Below are 24,690 nucleotides of genomic sequence, written 5' to 3' on the forward strand. Positions count from 1 at the left end.
ACCTGACGGTATCCCGGGGTGCATGTTAAGTGAACTCCAAGAGGAGCTAAACCCACACATAAAAATGCTATTTAACCTTAGCCTTACTTCGGGATATGTACCTGAACACTGGCGTACAGCAACAGTGGTCCCACTCCACAAGGGGGGTGCCCCTACAGACCCTGGAAACTACCGCCCCATAAGCTTGACTAGCCTGGTCTGCAAAGCTATGGAAAGAATCATTATGGAACTCATAAACGGAGACATAGGGGACCTACAGATGCTTGACCCCACCCAGTAAGGCTTTGTAAAGGGCAGATCCTGCCTTTTAAACCTGGTTGACTTTTTCAAAACAGTCACTACAGCCATTGATGAGGGCAAAGCAGCCCATACAGCATACCTGGACTTGGCTAAGGCCTTCGACAGAATACCCCACTCAGGCATCATAGATAAGCTAAACAGCTTAAAAGTAAACCCTTATGTCACTAGATGGGTTACAAACTGGCTAAAGGACAGAACCCATAAAGTTAAAATCGCTGGAGCAATGTCAGACTCAAAGCCAGTCACAAGTGGTGTCCCACAGGGATCTGTCCTGGGACCCCTCTTGTTCGGCATTTATTTCTCAGATGTTAAAGCAAACATGGGAGGGCTGTGGCTGACAAAGTTCACAGATGACTGCAAACTAGGCACCATAGTCGATACACCAGCAGATACACGCATCCTACAAAAAGGCCTCACTGAAACGGACAACTGGTGCCGTAGTCACGGCCTTAAACTAAATGTCAAAAAATGTATAGTCATCCCTTTGGAAAAACAAAGTACCCACAAATTATCACATAGACAGCAACCCACTGAGTACGGAAAAAGTAATCAGAGACCTAGGGACCCAAGTAGACAGCGACCTCTCATTTGACACCCACGTTGCCAAAGTGGTTAGAAAAACATTCTACCTTGCACACCTCATCATGAAGGGTTTCACATCCAGATCCAAGGATGTCATTGTACCCCTATATTCCTCCCTCATCAGGCCCATGATTGAGTACAATGCCCCATTTGGTATGTACCTCACCCGGCACTTGCAACAGCTGGAGAGACCACAAAAGTACCTCACCAAAAGGATCAAGGGTCTCCAACATATGTCTTATTCTGCCAGACTAAAGAAACTTCAGCTCTATTCAGTAGCATACCACCTGCTCAGAGGTGATCTCTGCCTGACGTACAAGGCCATGTCCAATCAGGATCTGATGGACATGCTCCACCTCAAAAAATCCAAATCCATCAGGACCACGAGAGCTAAAGACTTAAACCTCGGCACAAGTATGAATAGGACATGCTGGAGGGATAGATTCATAACCCAGAGGCTTCCCATGCTTTGGAACAGGATCCCAGTTCATATTAGGCAGAGCCCCTCACTGACTCTCTTCAAGAGAAATCTTGATGAGTGGATGGGAGATCGTAAGTTTACCCCAGGGGTGACATCTGTGTCACTGCTAGACAGGGGCACAGTAAACTAATTCTATTATATAAGGGGACCTTCACTGTGTCACTACTAGACAGAGGCACAGTATTCTAGATTTATTCTGTACATTTTTGTACCATTTCATGGGGTGGCAAAAGCCACATCACTATGGCTAGGCTTACAAATGCCCCAGGGCAGATAGCCTAGTACTATACTATGAAACTATGAAACTATGAAAAAGTTTGTATTTCATTGTACGCCACGTGTAATACCATATATGTGATTTACTTAGCTACTTGCCAACAATGTTCTTGCTTCTATGTTGGAAAATCTGCAAGAAGGCTATGAGATAGGATCATAGAACATAGGTCAGAAATACGTTGTAAAGTTATTACTAATTCCTTAGCCCAACATATACAAGATACTGATGATTCACATCAGTTCCTTTTCTGTGTTTTAGATACTTCATCACCGAATGTTGTCTTTTCGGCTTTTCCCAGTTAGGGGGTCGCCACAGTGGAACTCCGGTCCACTAATAATTGGCAGTAGATTTTTATGGTGCCAAGTTGCCAGCCCGACACCCAACCTTCAGCGAAGGCACGCCCATTCACGCATGTCTTTCGGAGGCTACTTGACCGCGGGGAGGACATGCAGACTTCACACAGAAGGCACTCCAACCGAGAATCGAACAGGAGAACCTCTTGATGTGAGTATCACTGAATATTAGACATGATTTGATTAACAGGCTGAATACTAAGGAATATGAATGGATTATTCACTTGCAAGCAGATTTTTTTTCCTGGTTTCAGTAAACAGGTAACATTAAAACCAATTCTAAAAAAGTAAGCAACAACAGGTGCACTAGTAGGTTAGAAAGTTTTTATGTGATGTTTTGTGCTTGTAATTTTATGTAGTATTAGTTTAAAGCTTTAGATTTTTTAATTGATACCTTAACTGATATTATTTGATAGGTGTAGGCTGTGCCATGTGATATGAATATTTGATATATAAGACTACTGCTGTCACTATGAATTTTACAAACACTGAAGAAGGACTTATGGTCTGAAAGCTTTGTTACTTTTTTATTAAACATCTGTGCAACTTTGTGGAGCCTGATTTTTCATTTTTATCACCTATTGCCACCAGATGATTATTTCCAGGTCTTCTTAATGTAAAAACTGACAGAAGGTTTGCTGATAGTGTAATGCTACAACAAAGTAATTCTACAGCTAGCTAGATAATACTTTAAGGCAATTTAAGGCAAACACTCCGACAAGGACTAGCGTTAGGCAAATTCACTTTTACAGACTTAATTGTAGAAAAGCAATATATATCTATATATCTATATATATATATATATATATATATATATATATATATATATGTGTGTGTGTGTGTGTGTGTGTGTGTGTGTGTATATATATATATATATATATATTTATATATGAGTCCTAGTCTTATTATTGAAAATACGTTTAATCGAAATGTACATCATCAAGCTCACTTTCGCAAAAGTGCATTTTATCGAAAATGCACTTTTGCTGAAAGGTATAAATAAATAAATAAATAACTGTAAATTTAGTTGTACATCAGCATGTACTGTTCATTGTACAACTAAGCAAACTGTTGCTTAGATCGTGGTACAGCAGGGTAAGGGAATATTCCCTTTTCCCCACTGTAGTGTGATCTCAGAGTGAGAATATTAAAGTAGGGGTGCCCCCCTCATGGGAATGCAGGCTTACCCCCTGCATAAACGTGAGTACTGCTTTAATTTTTTTATTTTTTTGGTGGGTTTTTATGCAAAAGTGCATTTTCAATAAAATGCACTTTCACAAAAGTGAGTTTGATGCTGTACATTTCGATGAAACGCACTTTCAATGGCTCAACATAGATCCATATATTAAGAAATCAACAGCAGTTCACTTAATATACTTAGAAAAGTGTGATGGTTTTAGTACTTAGTTCTTCCTGGCACAAGATGCAAGACTGAAAATACAGAACAGGACACTAAGTATTGCTGAGCTCTGTGGGGATGAGCAAATTTGCCAAATTTACACAGGCACAGAAAACATAGTAAACTGACTAAATAAAACATTTACATTTTAAGCGTTCCTGTGTGTTTCCCAACTTGGAGATGCCAAGCTATAACCTGAAAGTTTGATGAGGAATGAAAGATACACAATTGTGAAGTAATACCATCTTGAACTTTGGGATCTTGACAAAAAGATTTAGAGTTGAAATATTCAGCACTGGCTTTATCTTTGAATAATAGCCCTTGCCTATTAGATTGCGACCAACTGGTTTTATGACTCTCTGAGATAGCATGTTGGGCAGAATGGAAGAAAAAAATGAAATGTGTTTTCTTGGGCAAGGCAGAATCCCCTGAAAGAGAGGAAGGGATTCCTATTGCCACCAATACCCCTCTGTACATACCTCTTAATTGTTCAGATTTTTGCAGAATGTCCAGATTTTTTCCTCATAATTTTGGTCTGTTCCTCATAAAATTTGTGTGTTAATTCAGTGAGGAATGAAGCCACTAAACAATGACATACATTTGTGTTTCAGACTTCATAGCCTTCAGAAAATGCAATCTAAAACAAATTCTATTATTCTAGCAACCTTCTAAGCTTCTCACAGCCATTTTTTAAATCTCTCATGATTTTTGGACTGTTATCCCCCCATTATTTTAGGCTTTGTCCAGACTTTTTGTGATAACAGGTTGAGAGATATGCTTCTGGATTATAGTCAGAACCAATTGTTTGAGACTATCTGATGTCATAAGGAAATATAAAGTCTCAGAAATAGAGAAACACTGCTAGTATGGGGTGAGGGGTCCTTAGCAGACAGATAAATAGTTGTGCTGATTTTGGGGAGGGGGTTGCTATACTTGATTAGAACACTTCATATTCCTTATTTTACTCTGAAAGTTGGTTCCTTGATGCTTAAATTGTTTATTGGAGTGGGAGGCTGGTGAAGAAGGAAAACTATTATTTGGCTTAAAACAACTAGGGCTGGAACATAGGAGTCACTTTTTGTATCAATCAGTTTTCCCCGTTCATCAGACTTCTTCAGTACCTCAGCAGCAGAAAGGCCAAATCAAGTCTCCTTATCTAAAAGGGAGATTAAAACCTCAGATTTAACATTTTCAGGAAGGTTTTAACTATGAAGCCAAGCAAATCTCCTCAAAACTGATCCAGATACAGAAGCTCTAGAGGAAGAGTCATCTACATCATAAGTACATTTTAGGATACGCTTTGCCACCTGCGAACTGCTGTCACAGAACTATTTAATGAATTATTTACCTCAGAAAGAAGGTTAACCATTAGCTTCCACATAGTCTCACAAGTCAAAAGCAAACTCTTTACCATATGAGCCTGACACTTCAACATTATGAAAGGTAAGGTATTACAAGAATAGACATTCCCCCCAACTTATCTCTTGCTTTCCTATCTTTCTCAATAGCAATGAGATCTGTAGCAATAACCTGTTTAAAAGTAGCTGATTTGGTTAAAGCAATGACTCCTGGTTCTGCTTTAGGATTAAAAACAGGTACATATGGGTCTGGGGCACCTTATATAACCTGTCATGTCTCTTGGGGACCAAAGGTTGCCTATTATGGAAGTTTGGAATAGTGAGGAAAACATTCTCTGAAGTAGGCAATGCAGAAGGGATGGCAGCAGCTTTATGTATCGATATCAGTAACACATCATAATAAATGTTCTGTGCCATATGCATTTCATTCTGACCACATTGAAACACCACATTTGTGTTAGATAAAATGTTAGTGAAAGAAGTTTCTTTAACACTGAATTCTGAATCAAACTTACATACATACATACATACATACATACAAATGTTTCAAGCACGGACATTAAAGCCCTTCTAGCTTGCCAATATGCCAAAACACTTGTTCCCATAATAAATGTCCAGGCTGTTCTTAAAAATATCTAAAGTAGTACTTGCTTTAATATAATTTGGTAGCCTGTTCCAAGCATCAGCTACTCTGTCAGAGAACCAGTTAGTACACTTCTCATTCTTATAGAATCTTCTACATAGGTTATCTAATGATCCTCTAGTACGTTTTGATAATCCCAAACATTCCCAGAGGTAGTTGTCCCTAAATGCCCTATATACCTGAATAAGATCTCCGCTTAAATATCTGTAAGAGACACTGTACAAGTTCAGATATTTTAGTCTTTCATAATAACTTTGATTTTCACATCCATGGATGCCCTTAGTATATTTCCACTGTACTCTTTCCAGTTTATTCATTCTTGTTTTCCAATAGGGTTTCCATATTGTTATGCCATACTCAAGTTTGAGTCTAATGTAACTAATAAACAATGACTTCATTATGTTTGATTTCTTAGTCTTTATAAATCTTTTTATACAACCTATAGTTCTATAACTATCATTAGCCAATTGGTTGATATGATTAGAAAAAGTCATAGCTGAATCTACCCATCTACCCAGGTCCTTAAATGAGTCTACAGTTTCAACCACTGTGTGCTGTATTAAATATTGACCTTTCAGTTTATGTCTCTTATGTCCTCAAAAATAGAATGTTCAGTCTGAGAAGAAAGTCCCGAGGTATACCCCTGCCCCTGCACTGACTGTTTCATTCTGAAAATCCTATCAGAATGAATAGGAACCTTTTCCCAGAAGATTGAGAAGAAAAGCAAAAGCAATAATCTATTCCTTGGCAAATCCAGGTAAATATGCCCTATCAATGGAAATAGAAACAGGTGACTGTAAGTTTTTTCTCACTAAGCACTTTCTCCCTTAACAATGTCTCGCTCTCTGGCACACTGGGCCCAGCATCCAAAACCAACTCTCTGCAAAGTGAAGACTATTCATCTGTCTCTTCCCTATAAAATGACAAAAGTGGCTCTCCCTTGCCTGCTAATGGCATTCTTACAACCACAGAGGAAGTGGCTGGTCCCTGGTCTTTGGCAGCTTGGAAAGCGACTGGAGAACAAGATGGTATGGTGTGAAGAACAACTTTTGGCTACAGCATTGTCAGCCATCAGCAGCTGAGGTAAACTAGGAGCTGGACAAATGCTTGAAGATTCCTTAACAAGTTTTTTTTCTTTTTGGGCACTGGGTTAGGAAGAGCAGTGGAGACTGAAATTTGCTCTATCTGTAAGCTGTGAAAGAAGTTTGAAAAGCAGATGGCGAAGGAGTCTGTATAGAGAATGGTAGTGGACAAGTAGTTCTGAAGTAAGTAAACCACTGAAAGTCCCATCCTCATTGTGTTCCTTAATAAAAGTAAAAACACTGACAAGAACATATAATGTTTGATTCACAAAAGTGATAAAATGAGGCTTTCCACGAGGAACTCACTGCCCCACTGTAGAAAGACTTCCAGCCAACTGACAGAATCACATGGTCTGCCAATGACACACTTGTTTTGGCAGAAAAAAAAAAGGTCTGAAGTAATTTGGCACTCCAACTGCCTTTTATATAGACAGCTTTGAGTGCTCCTGGCAGTTGGAGTCCATGTAAGGTGCTGAAAGCATTGCTAAACTGGCTGGTGCAGGGGGTAATTTCCAAATAGCTTAGGCTACTTCAACTGTAATCCATGTATGAACATGTGAAATTTCTTTGCAGGGTTACAGGTCTCACTCTTTGTGACAAAGTGAGATATTCAGCAATCCAGGAAAATCCACGCAAAATGTTCTCCTTTGGATGAGGAGAAACCAGTTGACTTGGTTTGGGCATCTAGTGAACATGCTCCTCATTCAACTCTAATGGGAGGTGTGCCAGGCAAAGACAGCTGCAAGGAAGCAAGGATGAAGTCTTTGGTATCTGTGTGTCACAGTGTAAGCATTTTTTGAATAAATAAATGTGTGTGTTTATGTGTGTGTGTGCATGCATGCTTGTGTGTGTGTGTGTGTGTGTGTGTGTGTGTGTGTGTGTGTGTGTGTGTGTGTGTGTGCATGTGCGCGCGTGTGTGATAGTTACCATTGTTCTGTTTGGTATAGATTTTAATTGTCATAGTACATGTGGGTGTCAATGACTTCAGATGTACCTTCCTGGACTATATGAAGAGAGACATAATGGAGTGCTTAAAGTATGTGTCCCAGTCAGGTATCAACCTAGCACTGAGCAGCATTCTACCTTCTCCAAGGATTATGCCATAAAACGAGTAAAAAATAATTTACTTCAATAACTGTCTATTTGTTTAGGTTTCATTCAAAAGGGGTCCAATATTTGTCAGACAGTGAGGATATGACTGACAGACTATGCCACTTTGTCAGGGATGGCCTGCATGTGGCCCTCTAGGATTTCGATTAGTACAAAGACATTGTCTGCCATCATAGTGCTCTTTTTAGGCAATACTAATCTGATAAGCCTACCAACATAATGGAGCAAGCAAAGGAAAATTTTAAGATGTTACTGGTCAATGCTAGGAGTGTAAATGGGAAACTCCACTCCCTACAAGCCCTCCTCAGCCCTGAAGGAAGTAGATGCTGTTGTAGTGACTAAGACATGGTTTAAAACAGAAGAGAGTACTCTGGCTGTGCAGGGCTGTAATGACTTCCATATATTTAGATCTGCTACAACGACTTCCACATGTTTAGTCCAGCTACTGTATAGGAAGGAAAAGATAATGGGGTTGTGTCAGTCTCCATCTCTGCATCCAGATGAGACTCGCATCAAGGCTGGTAAATAAGCATGATGCACTAGAGGCTTCTTCATGTCCAAATAACCACCAGAAAGGTCCCGAAACCATATATTAGCTACTGTAGATAAAGAACTCTGTCTATCACCCAAGAAAGCCACAATGCCCTTCTACAGGAACTGGAATCACTTAGTATTAAATGCAATACCATTTTCCTAGGTGATCTTAACTATCCACCAAGTGACTGAGAAACCTACATCACTACCATCTCATTTACAGTTTACAGAGGACTCCGCAACACTCTTCAAATATTTCAACTGTATCCTGACCCATCCAAGCTAAGAATATTTCTGTTTTTTATTTATTGTACTTGCTTTATATAGTAATCACTACCGATTTTGAGCATTTTTAAAGCATGCATTGTATTTTGTGGCAAAAATAGTCATTTCTCTGTTTGTTGGCTTTTCTAGTTCTGTTTGCCTTCTAATCAACTTGCATAAGAGTGAATTAACCAGGGACTTAGTTGTTTGTTGTTTAATCTACACTTGAGAGCTGCTTTTCCTGTGCTTTACATTAAGAAACTCAAGGATCATCCGTGTTTTGGCAGAAGTTGTTTACCTGGTCTCTCTCTGAGTTGGGAACCACACCAGTAAGCTCAAAATGTTCTTGTTTATTGGCTAGAGGATATAAGAGTCAGATTTGAAGCTTTTTTTTTTCTCCACTAAAAGTCAGGCAGGTTTGCATGGAGCTGCCCACCAAGCAGCATCAATTAGCAGTGCCCTGTATAGTAGTAAATGCCTAGGCAGTAAAATTTCCTTATAAAGTTACAAATGGGTGTGAAACCTGTTAAACAGTATGGCACTGACCTTAAATCAGATAGCTTGTGCATTGAATAGTACTTCCATATGTTAGGACTATATAATATATTTCCCATAATCTCAGAACTTTCCTAGTAGACCCTCTTGAAACCCAATCCTTAATCCTAAACAGCCCACCCTATTCCAGGTTGGACAACATAATACGCAATTACCAAATCTCTCTGTGGCCTTCTTGGTAGAAATGGGCATCCTAGGGCAATTTAGCAATTGTTTCATGTTTAAAGGCAACCTGTTAGTCATTTAAGAAAATAACACAGTATGCAAGAGATGTAAATACGCAACTTTCTTAGAGGCAAAAATCTTGCATAGTACTAGGGTTGTCAGGAATATCCAGACTACATCCCTCACACACTCCGTGTACCTCACACACAGATTGCCTTATACTGTGACACTTAAAAGAAACCTTCCCAAATTTCAAAGACCTCCAAAGCAAACTAATGGCAACACTGCTCCTTACCAATCACTTAAACACACACCAAAAGCAACACCAAACATTTCACGTAAGCCTACACCTGATGGTCCCCCAACAGCAAGGCCCATAAGGCAACCATATACTTTACCAAACACTCTTATCATTGGGGACTCCATTGTGCATCACAAAGATGCTCCACTCACCAGGTTAGTAAAGAAGAAGAACACGGTTAGTTGCCTTTCTGGAGCCAGGATCTGCAATATCACGCATACACTCAAGTCATTGTACGCAAGGCACCAGTAAGATTCATTCATAGTCCAAGTGGTTATAAATGACCTGAGATGTACTTCACTGGACTATATGAAGACAGACAAAATGGATCTCTAGGAATGTGTATCACAGATAGGTATGAGTCTTGCATTGAGCAGCATTCTACCTGCACCAATGATGATGCCACAGTAGGAATATAAAATGATTGATTTTAGTAATTGCCTTAGTTTCTGGTGTCACTGTAGGAGAATCCAGTATGGCAGGACATAGTCAAAAGATCATGTTGCTTTGCTAAAGATGGGCTGCACCTGTTCCCATAGGCTTTTGGATATTGGCTAAAACTTTAGCCATTCCCTAGAGCCGTTTTTAGGTGATGCCAAAAAGACAAGACTACCTACCAACATAGTGAAAAAGTGTATAAGCAGCCTTAAGGTGTTATTGCTGCATGCTATGACCATAAACAAAAGAGACTGCACCCTGTAAACCCTTCTCACTCTGGAGAATGTTAACATCTGTGTCATGACCGTAACTTATTTTAAAGCTATAGAAAGTAGCAGTACACATCTACAGTGCCTTCCTCACATTTAGACCAACAACAGCAGAGACTGGGGCCAAAGGTGGAGCTGTCTTAGTCTACATTAGCAACAAACATGCCTCCAGCATGATTAAACAGGATGATTCCATGGAGCTCATTGACTTGCAAGTCACCATAGATAAAGTCATTCACCATATCATGGCTACCAATAGGTCACTGTCTACATCACTAGAGTCTCACAATTCTTACCTAAACCTGCTAGAGGTGCTCACCATCCAAGCAAATACTCTCTAAATAGGTGATTTTAACTACACCTCTATAGGCAGGGAAACATCCACTGCCTGAAATCCATGGGCAGAATGCTTCCTGGACCTTATTACCACTAGCACCCTGGAACAGATAGAACATGCTCCAACCAGAGGATCAAGCATACAGGATCTGATACTCACCAAAATGGGATGGAGAGCATTGCTCCCCCCATGTCACATCCTCACTAGTGAGGTTGGATCACAAAGCTGTTTCCTTTAAAGCAAAATTCAACCCAGAAAACCTAGCTAAACCAGTAACAGTTAGGAAATATTCTAATGCAACCTCCATCCTATTATGCGACAGTTTGTCAAAATTTAAGGATCCCACAAACCCTGAGACCACAACTACCTATGCAGAATTATCGACAGATTCTGTATACAAATGTGAATGGCTACATTGAGACTGTCATACCTACCAGACATAAGCCCAAAAAACCACTAAAAACAAACTCCAGTGGTGGAATCCTCACCTAAACATGGTATATAATAAAAGAAGAAAAGTCATGGCCAAAATCAAGAAGAGCAACTCCCTTAAAGATAAGTGCTCACTTATGCAACTAAACAAGAAACTAAGAGGTCTAATTAAGTCCAAAAAGGCCAACTATGAGGTCAGGATATCCTCACAGGCTAAGGGCAATTACAAGTCTTTCTTCAACTATGTCTAGAACCTTAGAGGTAACACACAGCAGTGTGTTGAACTGATGGTCAGGAATATTACCTTCACCAATTAGGGTGACATAGCAAATTTACTGCATGATAAATTTAGCTCTAACTTCATTCCCACCCCCTACTCCACCAGGTGAAATCCACTCCATCATCCTTTCTCCAACTATTAGCAGGCAGTAGGTGCTGGCAGAACTCACTAAAGTCAAGAACATGCCTCCACGAGTCCTGACAACATCCCGGTTGCCTCCTCAATGGTTTAAAAAATGATCTATCAGGACCACTCTTCAACTGCAGCCTTGAAATAGGCTATGTTCCACGTGAATGGAGGACCGCAACAGTCATTCCTCTCCATAAAGGAGGATCATCAGCTGACTTAGGGAACTATAGACTCATCAGACTAACAAGTTTAATATGTAAAGCCATAGAACAAATTATCATGGAAATGATAAACAAGGACATTGACAACCTGCAGACACTGGACCCCCATCCCAGTTTGGCTTTGTTAAGGGAAGGTCATGCCTACTTAACTTGGTTAACTTCTTTGTCAGGGTCACCAAGGCAATGGATGAAGGTAAAGCAGTGCATACTGCTTACCTTAATCTGGTCAAGGCATTTGATACAGTATTTAATATAGTACAACTCAGAAAACTGCGAAAACTGCACTCAGAAAGCAACAACAAAATCCAAAAGAGTGCAGTAGGCAAAAGAGGGGCACTCCGACCAGTTAGCAAAAATCACTCGATTTATTCAATATCCACGAACAGCATCACAAGCAACATAAAAACAGCATTAACGCAGTTAATTCACAATACGCGTTTTCGTCCACATACAACTTGGACTTCATCAGATAACAAATAATACCACTAATTACATCTTAAATAGCTCGGAATTAAAACATTAACCAATAAACATCACAAAAAAACATTTAAACACACTAATCAGGCTCTCCTAAAAGGCTCATGAATATTAAGTAGCAAGTATATATAATGTCACCACTAAATATAAATATTAAATAAAATAGTGAAGAAATTACTTGTTGCATCTTGAATAAAGTTCATAATATCTAAAATTAATATATTATTCATAAATAATTATTAAAATCTAAACTTTATTTAAAAAAATGTAATGTATTATATGTATATAAAAATTTATGTTTAACATGTGAGTCAATGTATTCAAGTAGAATGGCGCCATCTACTGGCATATTGATCATAACACAGTCTTTACACTTTGGCAGCCCTTAATTTTAATAAAGGTAAAAGAGAAATATGGTCATTTAAACCGGGTGTTTTCGCTGCTTCCAGAGTTATCTGCCACCACAGTTCCTTATATTCTAACAATTCCTCCCAAGGGCCACCTCTTATATCTCTCTTAACTTGTTCTAATACAAAAAAGAGGAATTTATACCCTTCACATTCCCTAGAGTGTTTGTATAAAGCATTTGTTTCTTTAGCTTTTGAAATTTCATAAAGATGTTCATAGATACGCCTCCTCAATACTCTCTCTGTTTTACCCACATAAAATGACTTACATTTTTGACATGATGCAAGGTAAATTAATCCTTTTGTATCACAACTAAAGTTCCCCTTACTTCCAATCCATCTATTTCTACTTTCTAAATGAATTTCCCCTTTATTCATAATATATTCACATTGATGACAACTTCCACATTTAAAAGTTCCCATTTTCTTTCTTCCCCCTATAAAATGTATATTTTCACAAAACTTGGTGTTTCCTACATTGCTATTTATCTCGAAGATTTTCTTGATATTGAATGAATTTTTATAAATTACCTTTGGCTTTAATTTTAATATTTCATCTATGTCTGTAAGTGACACAAATCTATCCCATTCTCTCTGAAAAATCTCCCTGACCTTGAAATTTGAAGCATTGTATTCCAATACCAAGGCCTGCTGGTATTCATTATAGGTACCTTTGTTATTTCTATCCCCAAATTCAGGTAAAGATTCGGATATAACACCCTTAATAGGTCTAAATTTTGTGCTTCTACCTTCCTCCACTTCCATCCTGATATTTTCAACAAAATTGCCAGGGTAACCTTTTTCTTTAAACATAATCTCTAAAAAAAGTACATTCATTAACAAAATCTGACTCCAAACTAGTCATACGGCAACCCCTGACAAACTGTCCTTTCACTATGTTCTTTTTACAATGTGAAGGGTGTGCGCTATTGTAGTAGAGAAAGGAGTTACAAAAGGTAGATTTTCTATAAATTCTAGTTTCAAAATTATTGTTTAACTTGTAGATTTCTACATCCAAATATTGTAACGTATCAATTGAAGTCTTATGGGTGAATTTAAGAAAATTAGTAGACTGATTAATATATTCAATAAATTCACTAAATGTATCATAACCTGCTGTCCAAAAAATTACAATTTAATATAGTACCCCACTAGGGCATTACTGACAAGTACTCTGAGGTAGGCATGAATCCCTACATAACTTACTGGATTGCCAGATGGCTAACAGACAGAACCCAAGAAGTCAGGATCAGTGAGACCACCTCCACCAAGAGACTGGTCACCAGCAGAGTACCCCAGTGCAACATGCTGGACCTTCTCCTGTTTGGCATCTACCTCTCAGAAGGCAAGGATAACATTCAAGGCCTCTGTCTCACCAAGTTCACAGATGACTGTAAATTTGGAGCTATTATAGATTGTCCCCAGGACATCAACATCTTGCAAGCGTGTTTAAAACAGACAAATGACTGATGCCAAAGCCATGGCCTAAAACTCAGTATTAAACATGCATTATAATGTCCTCTGGGAAACTGTCAACCTGAGTTAATTACTCCATTGATAAAACACCCCTAAGAGTCAACACAGTAATAAGGGATCTGGGAACATATGCAGACAGCAATCTGGCCTTTGATCAACAAGTAGCTAAGATAATAGGAAAATCATTTTATGTCACGCAACTTATAGGTAAGGGCATGTTAGCTTCTGAATGAAGAAAACTCCACAGAAGCTGTACTGCCCAAGACACAGCGACACAGCCTATGATGATAGAAGAGGAGGAGCCCAGCACAGAGGTAAGAACAGCCCTAAGGAAAATTAAGTCAGAGAAGGCAGCAAGATCAGATGAGGTCACAGAAGATATGATAAAGATGCTGGGTGAGATAGGAGAGAAATGGCTCCTGAGATTACTCTTAACAGCATGGAGAGAAAGGTGTATCCCATACTTCTGGAGAATAAGCATACTAGTACCAATGGTCAAGAACAAAGGGGACATTTTCAACTTTGGGCAGTGCAGAGGTATCAAATTCTGGTCACACTGCATATAAGTTCTGGACATGGTTCATAGGTTCATAGGCAGGTACTAGGCTATTGGCCCTAGGGCCTATATAAGCCTAGCCAAAAAATGTACCCTGGCTATCACCACCCAAGAAAATTATTTTCCTGTGCCCCTGTTGAGCAGAGCCACAGAAGTGATCCCCGGGGTGAATTTCCCATTTCCCATCCAATCAAGATTTTTCTTGAAGAGTGCTAATGAGGAGCTCTGTTTGGCATAGATAGGTAGTCTGTTCCAGAGTATGGGAAGTCTCTGGGACAGGAATCTATCCCTCCAGCATGTTCTGTTTATTGTGGTGACAAGGTTTAGGTCCCTAGAGCATGTAGCTCGGAGGGATTGAGATTTCTTTAAGTGGAGCATGTCCAACAGCTCTGGGTTTGACATAGCTTTGTATGTTAGGCAGAGATCGCCCCTGAGTAGGCGATATGCGATGGAGTAAAGCTGTAGTTTTTTTAGATGGTCTGCGTAGGGCATCTGTTTGAGGCCAGTAATCCTCTTTGTGAGGTATTTCTGTGGTCTTTCCAGTTGTTGTAGATGTCTTGTGAGGTGCATACCAAAAGGGGCGTTGTACTCTATAATGGGTCTAATGAGTGATGAGTAGAGGGGAACAATGACCTCTTTTTTCTGGATGAGAATCCTTTTGTGATGAGATGAGCCACGGAGAAGGATTTCCTGACCACTGTGGCAATGTGATTATCAAAGTAGAGACTACGGTCCACCTGTGTCCCAAGGTCTCTTATCACATTTTTGGCATTAAGTAGACTACCAGCTATGTGGTAGTTCATGGGTACAGAGTTTTTACCAAAGGAGACGACAATACACTTTTTGGCATTGAACTTGAGGTGACTGATAAATATGAAGAGTTGCAAAAAGTAAGATGAGGATGTAGCACAACTGAGCTAATGTTTGCAGTGAGACACATAGCTGAGAAGAAGCTAGAGATGAGAAAAGAGTAAAACTGGGATGAGACTTGGAGAAAGCATATGACAAGATCACAAGAAAGCTGATTTGATCAGTCCTGTGATGGTTCAAAGTACCAGAAACATTGGTAGAAGTAGTGTAAGCTATGTACAAAGACCCAATGGCTCAAGTACGAACAATGTCCTGTCTCACAGAAGTTTTCCAGTGGGATGGGATTGGATGTGCATCAGGTTTCATCTCTGAGCCCACTGCTGTTCAAATTGGTAATGGATTACACTAGTAAACAGGTCAGACAGGACAGATCAATAAGGCTGCTACATGCAGACAATGTGGCATTACAGGCAGGCTCTGTGCAAAGACTTCAGCAAAAGATAGGGGAAATGGAATGCAAAACTGAAGGTACATGGGGTTAAACTAAGTACAGATAAGACAGTGGTAATGGCAGCAAATTGTGTAAATCAGGAGAAGCTGAGAATTGAGGGGGAGATAGTAGAACAGGTTAACAGCTTCAAGTATCCAGCAGGGGTGGTTGAGGAGAAGGAAAGTCTGAATGAAGATGGCAAAGCTAGAATCAAAGGGAGTGCAGATAACTGGTAAGGAGTGGCAGGTATAATGTATGACAGAAGAATGCAAAGAAGCTTAAAAGTAAAGTGTACAATACAGTAGTGTGACCAGTACTAATGTATGGTACAGAGACCTGGGCAGTAAAGGCATTACAGTTGAGGAAGCCAGAGGTGATGCAAATGAAGTGCCTGAGATTGGTGATAAGATGCACACTTGAGACAGATGAAGAAGTGAGGACATAATAGTAGAAGTCAAAGTAGCTCTGATTGCAAACAATGTCAAAGAGAACAGATCATGGTGGTTCAAGCACATGTGGAAAAGCAGAAGACAATCTAATGAAGAAACTTTGGGACAGACAGGAGGAAAAGAGGAAATGAAGTGGCCAGCAAAGATGTGGATGGATTGTGTGAGAGAAAATCTGTGACAGTCAGGCATGACTGGCAAAGAAGGTAGGAGAGTGGCAGTGAATCAAGAGAGATGATGACAGTTGACACAACACCCTGGCCCCATACAGAAAAAGGGAAAAGGAGTGATTGATGATGATGATGATGTTGGTGATGTTGGTGATGATGATGATGATGGCATCCATGTCCAGAAAAGTTATAGTACCACTATACTCATCCCTTATCAGACCATTCACTGAATACAATGTCCTCTTTGGCATGTATCTAACCAGACACTTGCAACAGCTGAAACACCCACAAAGCCTTTCAAAATTATCTCAGCTGCCTGGCTACATTAAATAGCCTACTTATAAGTATTTGTTAAGCCTTCTGGCTAAAAGGCATTGATGGGCCAGTCCCCTTACCAGTTTAACAAATGATAAATAATGAAAATATTAAATATTGACTAATAATAATTTTCCAAGAGGGGCTTACCAGGACCGTCTCCTGGCATGCTGACCATGGCCTTCTTATTGCCAAAACTACAGTGTAGTTGTCTTTTAGGAAACAAGCCTATCCTAGAGATTACCACCTAAAAGGGACCAATTTAACAATAACAGTACCTTCAGCAGCAATGAACTATGTGTTAGTTATAGTTAGTAAATTGTTCCAGCCTTCTCAATTAATTACCAAGAATATATTGCCAAGTCCAAGGATGTCATAATCTCACTTTGTTTTTCTCTCATCAGGCCAATCATAGAATACAACACACAGTTTGGAATGTACTTCACCAAGCACCTCGCCAAACTGGAAAGACCACAAAATTTCTTAGGTAAAAAAATGTTCCCTTAGCTACATAAACAGAATAAAACCCCTCTTATTTTTCTTCAACTTGTACTGTCTCCTGTGCAGTGATCTCTGCCTCACCCTATGGACTATAAATGATTTTCTTATGCTAGACCTTCTCCACCTCAGAAATACTGTTGCTTTCATTGAGCAGGGTGGCAGATACACCCACTAAATTCTTTGAGCTACATGGCTAAGCAAAATGTGGTAACCTAGGCTTCTGACTTAAAAAAACATAGAAACCTATGAACCTAAAAATATTTAGAAACTTATGCAAAAGAAGAAGAGGACACAGTACATCTCTTGAAATAAGATGCTGCCCCTCTGCTGTTTATCCTGGGATACTTGCTGTAAAGATAATAATTCAATAAATGTTGTGTCTTTCGGCTTTTCCCAGTTAGGGTTCGCCACAGAGGAACTCCGGTCCACTAATGATTGGCAGAATATTTTTACGTGCCGAGTTGCCAGCTCTGATGCACAACCTTCAACGAAGGTATGCCCATTCACGTGGGTCTCCACACAGAAGACACTTTAGCTGAGAATTGAACAGGACAACGTCTTACTGTGAGGTGACAACGCTACCGCAGCACCACCAATAGCTTCTAATATTAACTGCCATGTGTCTGAGACTCACAGGTTGCACAGAACATTTGCTCTTCATACATTCCTAAGTGCACTGATCTAGTACAAAATTAATAGCATGATAAACATACTTATTGAAAAGTATAAACAAATCAGAGTTCAGAGAGGCAGATAATACAATAATGGCATTTCAGTTCTGACAAAAGACATTTTTTTGAAGAAAAATACTTTATGGAGGATAAGAAGGAAAGGAATAAGTGTTGTAGGAAAAGATATTAAATGGCAGGCGTTGAAATATATAGTATGACAATTAGCAAGAGTTTCTGTTCTTACCTGCATAAGGTACATTGTCTTAGTTTCCCTGTCAAGAGATTTATTTAAATACATCCATCCTTCATTGTTCACATGAAATGTATCTTCTGCTTCTCCACTCAGACGATAATCGACTATATTGGACTTATTTGATATAAACTTTTGAGAAAAAATAAACATAATGAGAGGTAATACACAGCTTATTTGTGAATAGCGTAAAATAATACCTCATTTGATTAACCAATACTCACAATTTCAGAATGAACATATAGGTTAGATACTCTTTAAAAACATAAAACATTATGATATTACCTTTTAAAAGTCAAGGAAATCATTGTTAGAAATGTTAACGCAGGTAACCACAATGGCAATTTATGTTTTTGTCTTCAAGTAAAATTCTGTAGCCTAACTGGATGAACTGGATTAATTGCAATAATATATTTAATATTTCGATGTCACCTCCTTTTCATTAATATTTAACTGTAATTTGAATATCTTGCATTCATGGAAGCTATGATACAATCAAAACACATCGAGGCTACATTAACCAGCTAAGGTTTAGTTTAACAAAACATTCAAGTTAAGCTGAATGAAATTCTTTAGATTTCACCTCTTTAAGTTTCTCACATATGCTTGGCTCCATTGCATAGTAGAAAAGTAAACTCTGACTACAACCCATATGTCATGAGATCAATCAATGGCTCAAGCAGGAAGACAGGTAGGGAAGATGGGAGTGAGCAGCTGATGCCTGGAGTGAGGAAGGTAGTCAGACTCATGTCAATATATAGAACTTACCGAAGAGAAAGGTATATGATATGAAGCAAATGATCAAGACACGCATAAGCCTTTGCCAGGCCATGTTTGAGTGACAGCCTTTATAGGCTATGTACAGCAATATGCACATCTACAGGAGAAGGCATTGCAAGCCCTCACATCCATGAGCATTCACATCAGCCACTAAGGGTGAGAGATTAGGCTTAATATGGGAAAACCTATGATGTCTGTTTGAATGGTGACTTCCCATGACTGGCTGTTACCCTTACGGGAACAGTTTTCTGATTGATCTCAGGTGCCGATGCATAGCAGGCAGTGGGAGATACAAAGCATATGCATAACAAAGAGATCCTAGTTAGACTATTTGAGAAGCAGAATTTAATTATGATGTTTAAATGTTAACTGTTATATATCCCTACCACATTCAGCTGTTGTGTGCATTTGGATTGACGTATCCATCAATAATCACAGATATTTTCCTGCCATAAATACCTGCATCCCTCCTGGTACCACAAAGTTACCACTTTGCAGTAATTCACAAGTGCTATTAAAACAGCTGTGATTATTATGGGAATAGGAGCTGTAGCCACTGATTAGGAACAATCCCCTGATACTCACTTATATCCCAAAGTAACTCTGCACTATCATGTGCTACTGATCTGCATATTCACCAGAAGTGTTAACACCATGGGCTGCAACAATACACCTGATTGGCTGCAACAATACACCTGATTGGGTTTTCTCCTCATCCACATACAACCTTGTATAAGCTAGGTTTTCAAGGACACTTTCAAGAATCCCTTATCTATTTTTTGTTGGAAATGTATTCAGATTTGTACATCCCATTGATGAACTTTACCTTGTAATATGAAACATTTAATCACCTTTGTTCAATAATATACTAAATGCCACAGCCTGGTGTCTGGCCCATTTCTTTACATAGAAGATGATGTTAGCAAAGATGATGATGATGACATTGTGGCAGTAAAACTGAACCTCAAGGTGTCACTGCTCAATGCCAGGAGCCTAAATAAAAAAAAAAAACTAAACTCCCTCCAAGCCTTCCTCACACTTGAGAATATAGACATCTGTGCAGCACCCGAGACATGGTTTAAAGTGGCAGAGAGTACCACAAAAGTGCAAGGTTTTTATGCCTTCCACACAAGGTGTCTCATTATACATCACTAACAAGCATACATCTAGGGTGATAAAATAGGATGAAGTCCTCGAGTTCCTCCATGTGAAGATCACCATATAAAATCCTGTACTATATCCTACAAAGCCATAGGTCATTTTCCATATTCCAAGAAGCTCACAATGCATATTTGGACCTACTGCAAACACTTACCAACCAACCTAACATCCTACTTATAGAAGACTTTAATTATCCTTCTGTAGACTGGCATTCCTATACGGTCTCAAATCTGCAGGCACAGAGATACTGGGACTTCATAAACACCATTGACTAAACAGAGAAAACACTCACTAGAGGATCCATCATACTGGACCTTGTACTCGAAATATGAGAGAATGCTGCACACCCCCATTGTTTCATCCTCCCTGGTAACGTCTGACCATAAAGCTATCTCATAGGTTCATAGGTTCATTCGAAATTACTAGGCTAATGGCTCATGAGCCCTTGCAAGTCTAGGCAATTTTACTCAGATTTTACACACTTTTCTATCCCTATGAGAAAGGTGACAAGGGTCAGTAAGTGGGGTTTTGACAATTTTTACAGACTGCCTCTGTTCATATTTTCACTAGTATCTCTCTATAGCTAGGCTGGCTAGAATATTTGCTTCTCTTAGAATAACCGATGGGGGGTCAGCTACCCCGATCTTTTCACATTTGAGGTAACAATTGTCCTGAAATCCATTCACTGTCATCCAAGACTTTGGCATTTTCTAGCCTTTATTCCATAGTTAAGGGTTCTTCCAGAGAGACATGAAGACCAACTTACAGACTTTCAGAGGGTGCATCTGGGAGATCTAGCAGTTTGCAGTTTAAATGGGATGCATTGTAAGGTATTCTAAGGGTGTTGTCTGGACCTGTGGTCCTCTGTTTTTTGGAATGGTTGATCTGAAGAGTCCTTACCATGCCTAGTCCAGTACAGAATCATCAGATGCTAGCATTGACCTATGAATTGGTGAATAGATTGCAGGAATTTACACCCAGTTTGAAACTGATGACTCAGCATATTTAGAGCACACAACTGTGGCTCTGGTGGAGGAGGCATTGACTGTGATACTTACTGTTCAGAGAGGGTTAAGAAACTATAGTCCTTGGTGTAAAAAGGTTATAGTGCAGTCAAGGTCATTTAGAACTTCTTAAGTTTGGAAAAATGTTTCTCATAATGTGAGATATCTCGTCTGATATTTTGTTCATTTTTTAATGTTTTGAAAAAGCCTATAAGCAGAGTTGTAACTAAAGTAGGATGAGAAGGTGGTTCTCAGGGTGTGTTACTGGCAGGGGCAAATGGTATGAGAGTAAAGTGTTGGCACTGACCTATGAATCTGTGAATATATTACACATTTGTAAATGAATGCCAATACTACAGTTACTGTTTGAATGAAGCACTAAAGTATTTAGCTTAAGGGGAGTGTATGAAGTAGTAACTGGAGTAAATTGTTTAGTTTTACCAAGCAGCTTGGTACAGTTGCAGTAGAAGAGAACTTTCATTTTTACTTCATAGCTTTGAGTTGAGGGGAATGCCATTTTGTTGATTTGCGCAGGGCACCAGGTGATCTAGATATGGTTCTTATTATACAATACCCATTGCCTGTTAATGCAAAATAATTGTTTTTTGAGTTGTTAAAATTTCCAGCTATTTACTCAGAACTGGTAGAGAGTATGATTCTCCTGTTCTGTTATCAGAAACTTGGGTAAGTCATAATAGGGATGAGGATGGGTGTGGTTGATATCCAGGATGGGCTAGCCACCACATTTTATGGGTTTATGTCTCACAGATGGTGGCGATGCTCTAGCAGTTGTTGAATTTTCACTGTGAGAAGAGGCACCCCTCTTCCATCTTTGACCAAATGTATACTTTGATTATTATTAGTTATACAGAGTAATGGATCAGATGGAGTATGTATATCCTAATATAACACAGATTTCACACATGGATAAGGATGTTATCCCCTATCTTGTTTCTTATTCTCTTAGATCACATTTGACATGTAATTTTTTTTAAGATACTTATAATATGTTGTCCTATCTACTTGGAAGCATGAAGACATTACTAGTCCATCTATTGCCTTTATGAAATGTAACACAGTTAAGTGATAGAATATGCATATATTAAGTGATTATGCATATATTAATTGATTAACCAGTTTTCTAGAGAACTGAAATTAATTTCGACTCCCACTGCCTAGAAGAATAAGAATAAAGAGCTAGATCCAAACATGCAATTTATACATAGTTTTAATAAGGGCGGACCCGCAATGGAAAGGAGAGTCATTCAACAAATACAAAGATATTCTAGTAACTTAGCAGGCTAATAAAACGAAAAACAGTCAAATACACGAAACAGAAAATGACAAACAAACAAAAAAAATCTAAACGTGTCATTTGGTCTTTGGAACTCACAACCATTGTGGTTTTGCCTGAAACACTCCTGATGCATGTAAAGTGAAGTTGTAACATGTGGTTACAGAAGCATATGTCACAGATAAACCATTTACAGACTATTTTCTTTTCTCCAATTTCTTGTTTTACAAAGGTAACAGAGCATGGTTGAGTTTTCAAGCATGTCTGTGATTTACTAAACAACATATAAGGTGTTTTTGTTAGTGGGTCAAAGCAATACATCTGCATTAATGAAAAAAAAGTTGAAACATTTTAAAATGCATGTATAAGTTATTTTCTCAATAGTGCTGTCATATTCAGAAAAGCAACACACTCGAGTCACATGGTATCTAAAGCAAACTTCAAATTAAGTTTCACATAAAGATATATGTATGAAACATGCATTAAATGATGGTCATCTTTAGCTTCAGTTTTAAGTTAGGATGTAAAGTAATTCTGTGAGATGAGTGATATGTGCAGTCCCTTATAGAATTCTCATAGTAACTAAGGTGTGGAAGACAATGCCTTGGAGATGACCAGGACACAATAGATTAGAGTTAGAGATGTCACATTGGTAGCAAACAGAAATGGCAGAGTAAGAAGATTGCGTTAAACTTGACCAGGCTGCTAAGGGAGACTAAAAGTGATCAGAGCAGACTGCAGCTGCTACACAGCTGGAATTCTTCCAGGGGCAGAGTGCAGGTGAAATTCCTTAAAGTGCTGGCCTCTACATCATGCAATATGGGCTACATTGTGGCAGCAGTTTTCCTTTCTATTAAATATTTGAAGAGCCTGCAGAATCTGATGAATTCTTATTCACCATTTTGCCTCTTTTTATACTGGGGCTTGTAATCATTTGACAAGTTTGCTTAGATTTGCCAGTTTTTTTTTATACTACAGATTAAATTAAATGTTCTCCAGTTGTACTTGGACTTGTTAGTTTTATTATGGGTAACTTAAAATCATACTAAATGACAAAGCATATTGAATATTAAGGCTGCTTTGTCTTTTACTTATTGGGTCTACAGATTTCTATTTTATGCTCTGTGTGTGTATATGTATGTATATGTATATATATATATATATATATATATATATATATATATATATATATATATTAAAAATTGTAAATGATATCAGAAAATGCACATAAGGTCGGTCAACTTTTGTTTTTTAGATTGAGTGGAAATCAGTTTGAGGGAATGCCAGTATGTGTGGCCAACAAGAATATCACAGGTTCATAGGTTTCACTAGGCTAATGGCACAAGAACCTTTACAAACCTAGCCAGTAATACCCAGAATATGACAATATTATATCTTAATTCCCCAGATATGGGATGAGGTAGTATCAGGGTAGTGGGTCTTTGTGTGTTAGAGCCTTGAGTCATTTTGCAGACTACCTTTGTCCATAAGGGACATGCCCAGTACCCTGGGACTGAATTTATGGTCCCCCATCCATTTATCCAAATTCTTTTTGAAGAGAGTGAGGGACGAACTTTGTTTTACAAAGATGGGAAGTTTATTCCATAGATGAGGTAGCCTTTGGAATATGAATCTGTCTGTCCACCAAGTTTTGTTAAAGTCAGAGATAAAGTTCAGGTCCATGGAATGTGTAACCTTCATATAATTTGTCTTGCAAATATATAACATTTTCATCAGAGGTGGATCAGAGAATGCCTTGTAGGTCAGGCATAAGTCACCTCTCAATAGACAATATGAGATGGAGTAAAGGGATAGGGCCTTTAGTCAATCCACAGAAGACATTTGTCTTTTTGTATTATTTTTTGCGAGGAAATTCTGTCTGAAGCCACTTTAATTGGTGTAAGTGCCTGTTTAGATACATGCAGAAGGGAGCATTTTACTTGATTATGGGCCTGATGAAAGTAGAGTACAATGGCACTGTGACCTCCTTTGACCTTCATGCCATGCCTTTACTTACAAGTTGAGACGCAAACAGATTTCCTAACTACTGTAGCTACCTGGTGGTCAAAATTTAGGTTACTATCTCTCGATGTTCCTATGTCCTTCACCACTGGGTCTACTTTTAGGGGTGTGCTATCAATATTATAATTTGCAGGGATATCTGATTTACAGATGGGTATGATCACACATTTTTTAGCATTTAGTTTCAGTCCATAGTTTTGGCGTCAGTGCTTTGTCATCTTTAGGCCTGTTTATAGGATGTCAGTACCATTTGGGGAGTCAATATTTGTTGCCAGCTTACAGTCGTCAGGGAACTTGGTGAGCCAAAGGCTCCCATCATTGGCCTTCACTTCAGAGAAATATATACCAAA

General features: G+C 38.8%; 1 protein-coding gene across 1 annotated transcript in view; it reads right to left on the minus strand.

Annotated features, from left to right (window-relative positions):
• The window catches only part of CDH17 (cadherin 17), a 776,088-nt gene that overhangs the window by 570,184 nt on the left and 181,214 nt on the right, over positions 1-24,690 (minus strand). The window contains exon 5 of the mRNA XM_044067353.1: positions 18,074-18,211. Within this exon, the coding sequence (XP_043923288.1) occupies positions 18,074-18,211 (138 nt within the window). The remainder of the gene's footprint in view (positions 1-18,073; positions 18,212-24,690) is intronic.

Source organism: Protopterus annectens, chromosome 3.part1 (assembly GCF_019279795.1).
Source record: "Protopterus annectens isolate FY-2018-M chromosome 3.part1, PAN1.0, whole genome shotgun sequence".
Classification (NCBI taxonomy): Eukaryota; Metazoa; Chordata; order Ceratodontiformes; family Protopteridae; genus Protopterus; species Protopterus annectens.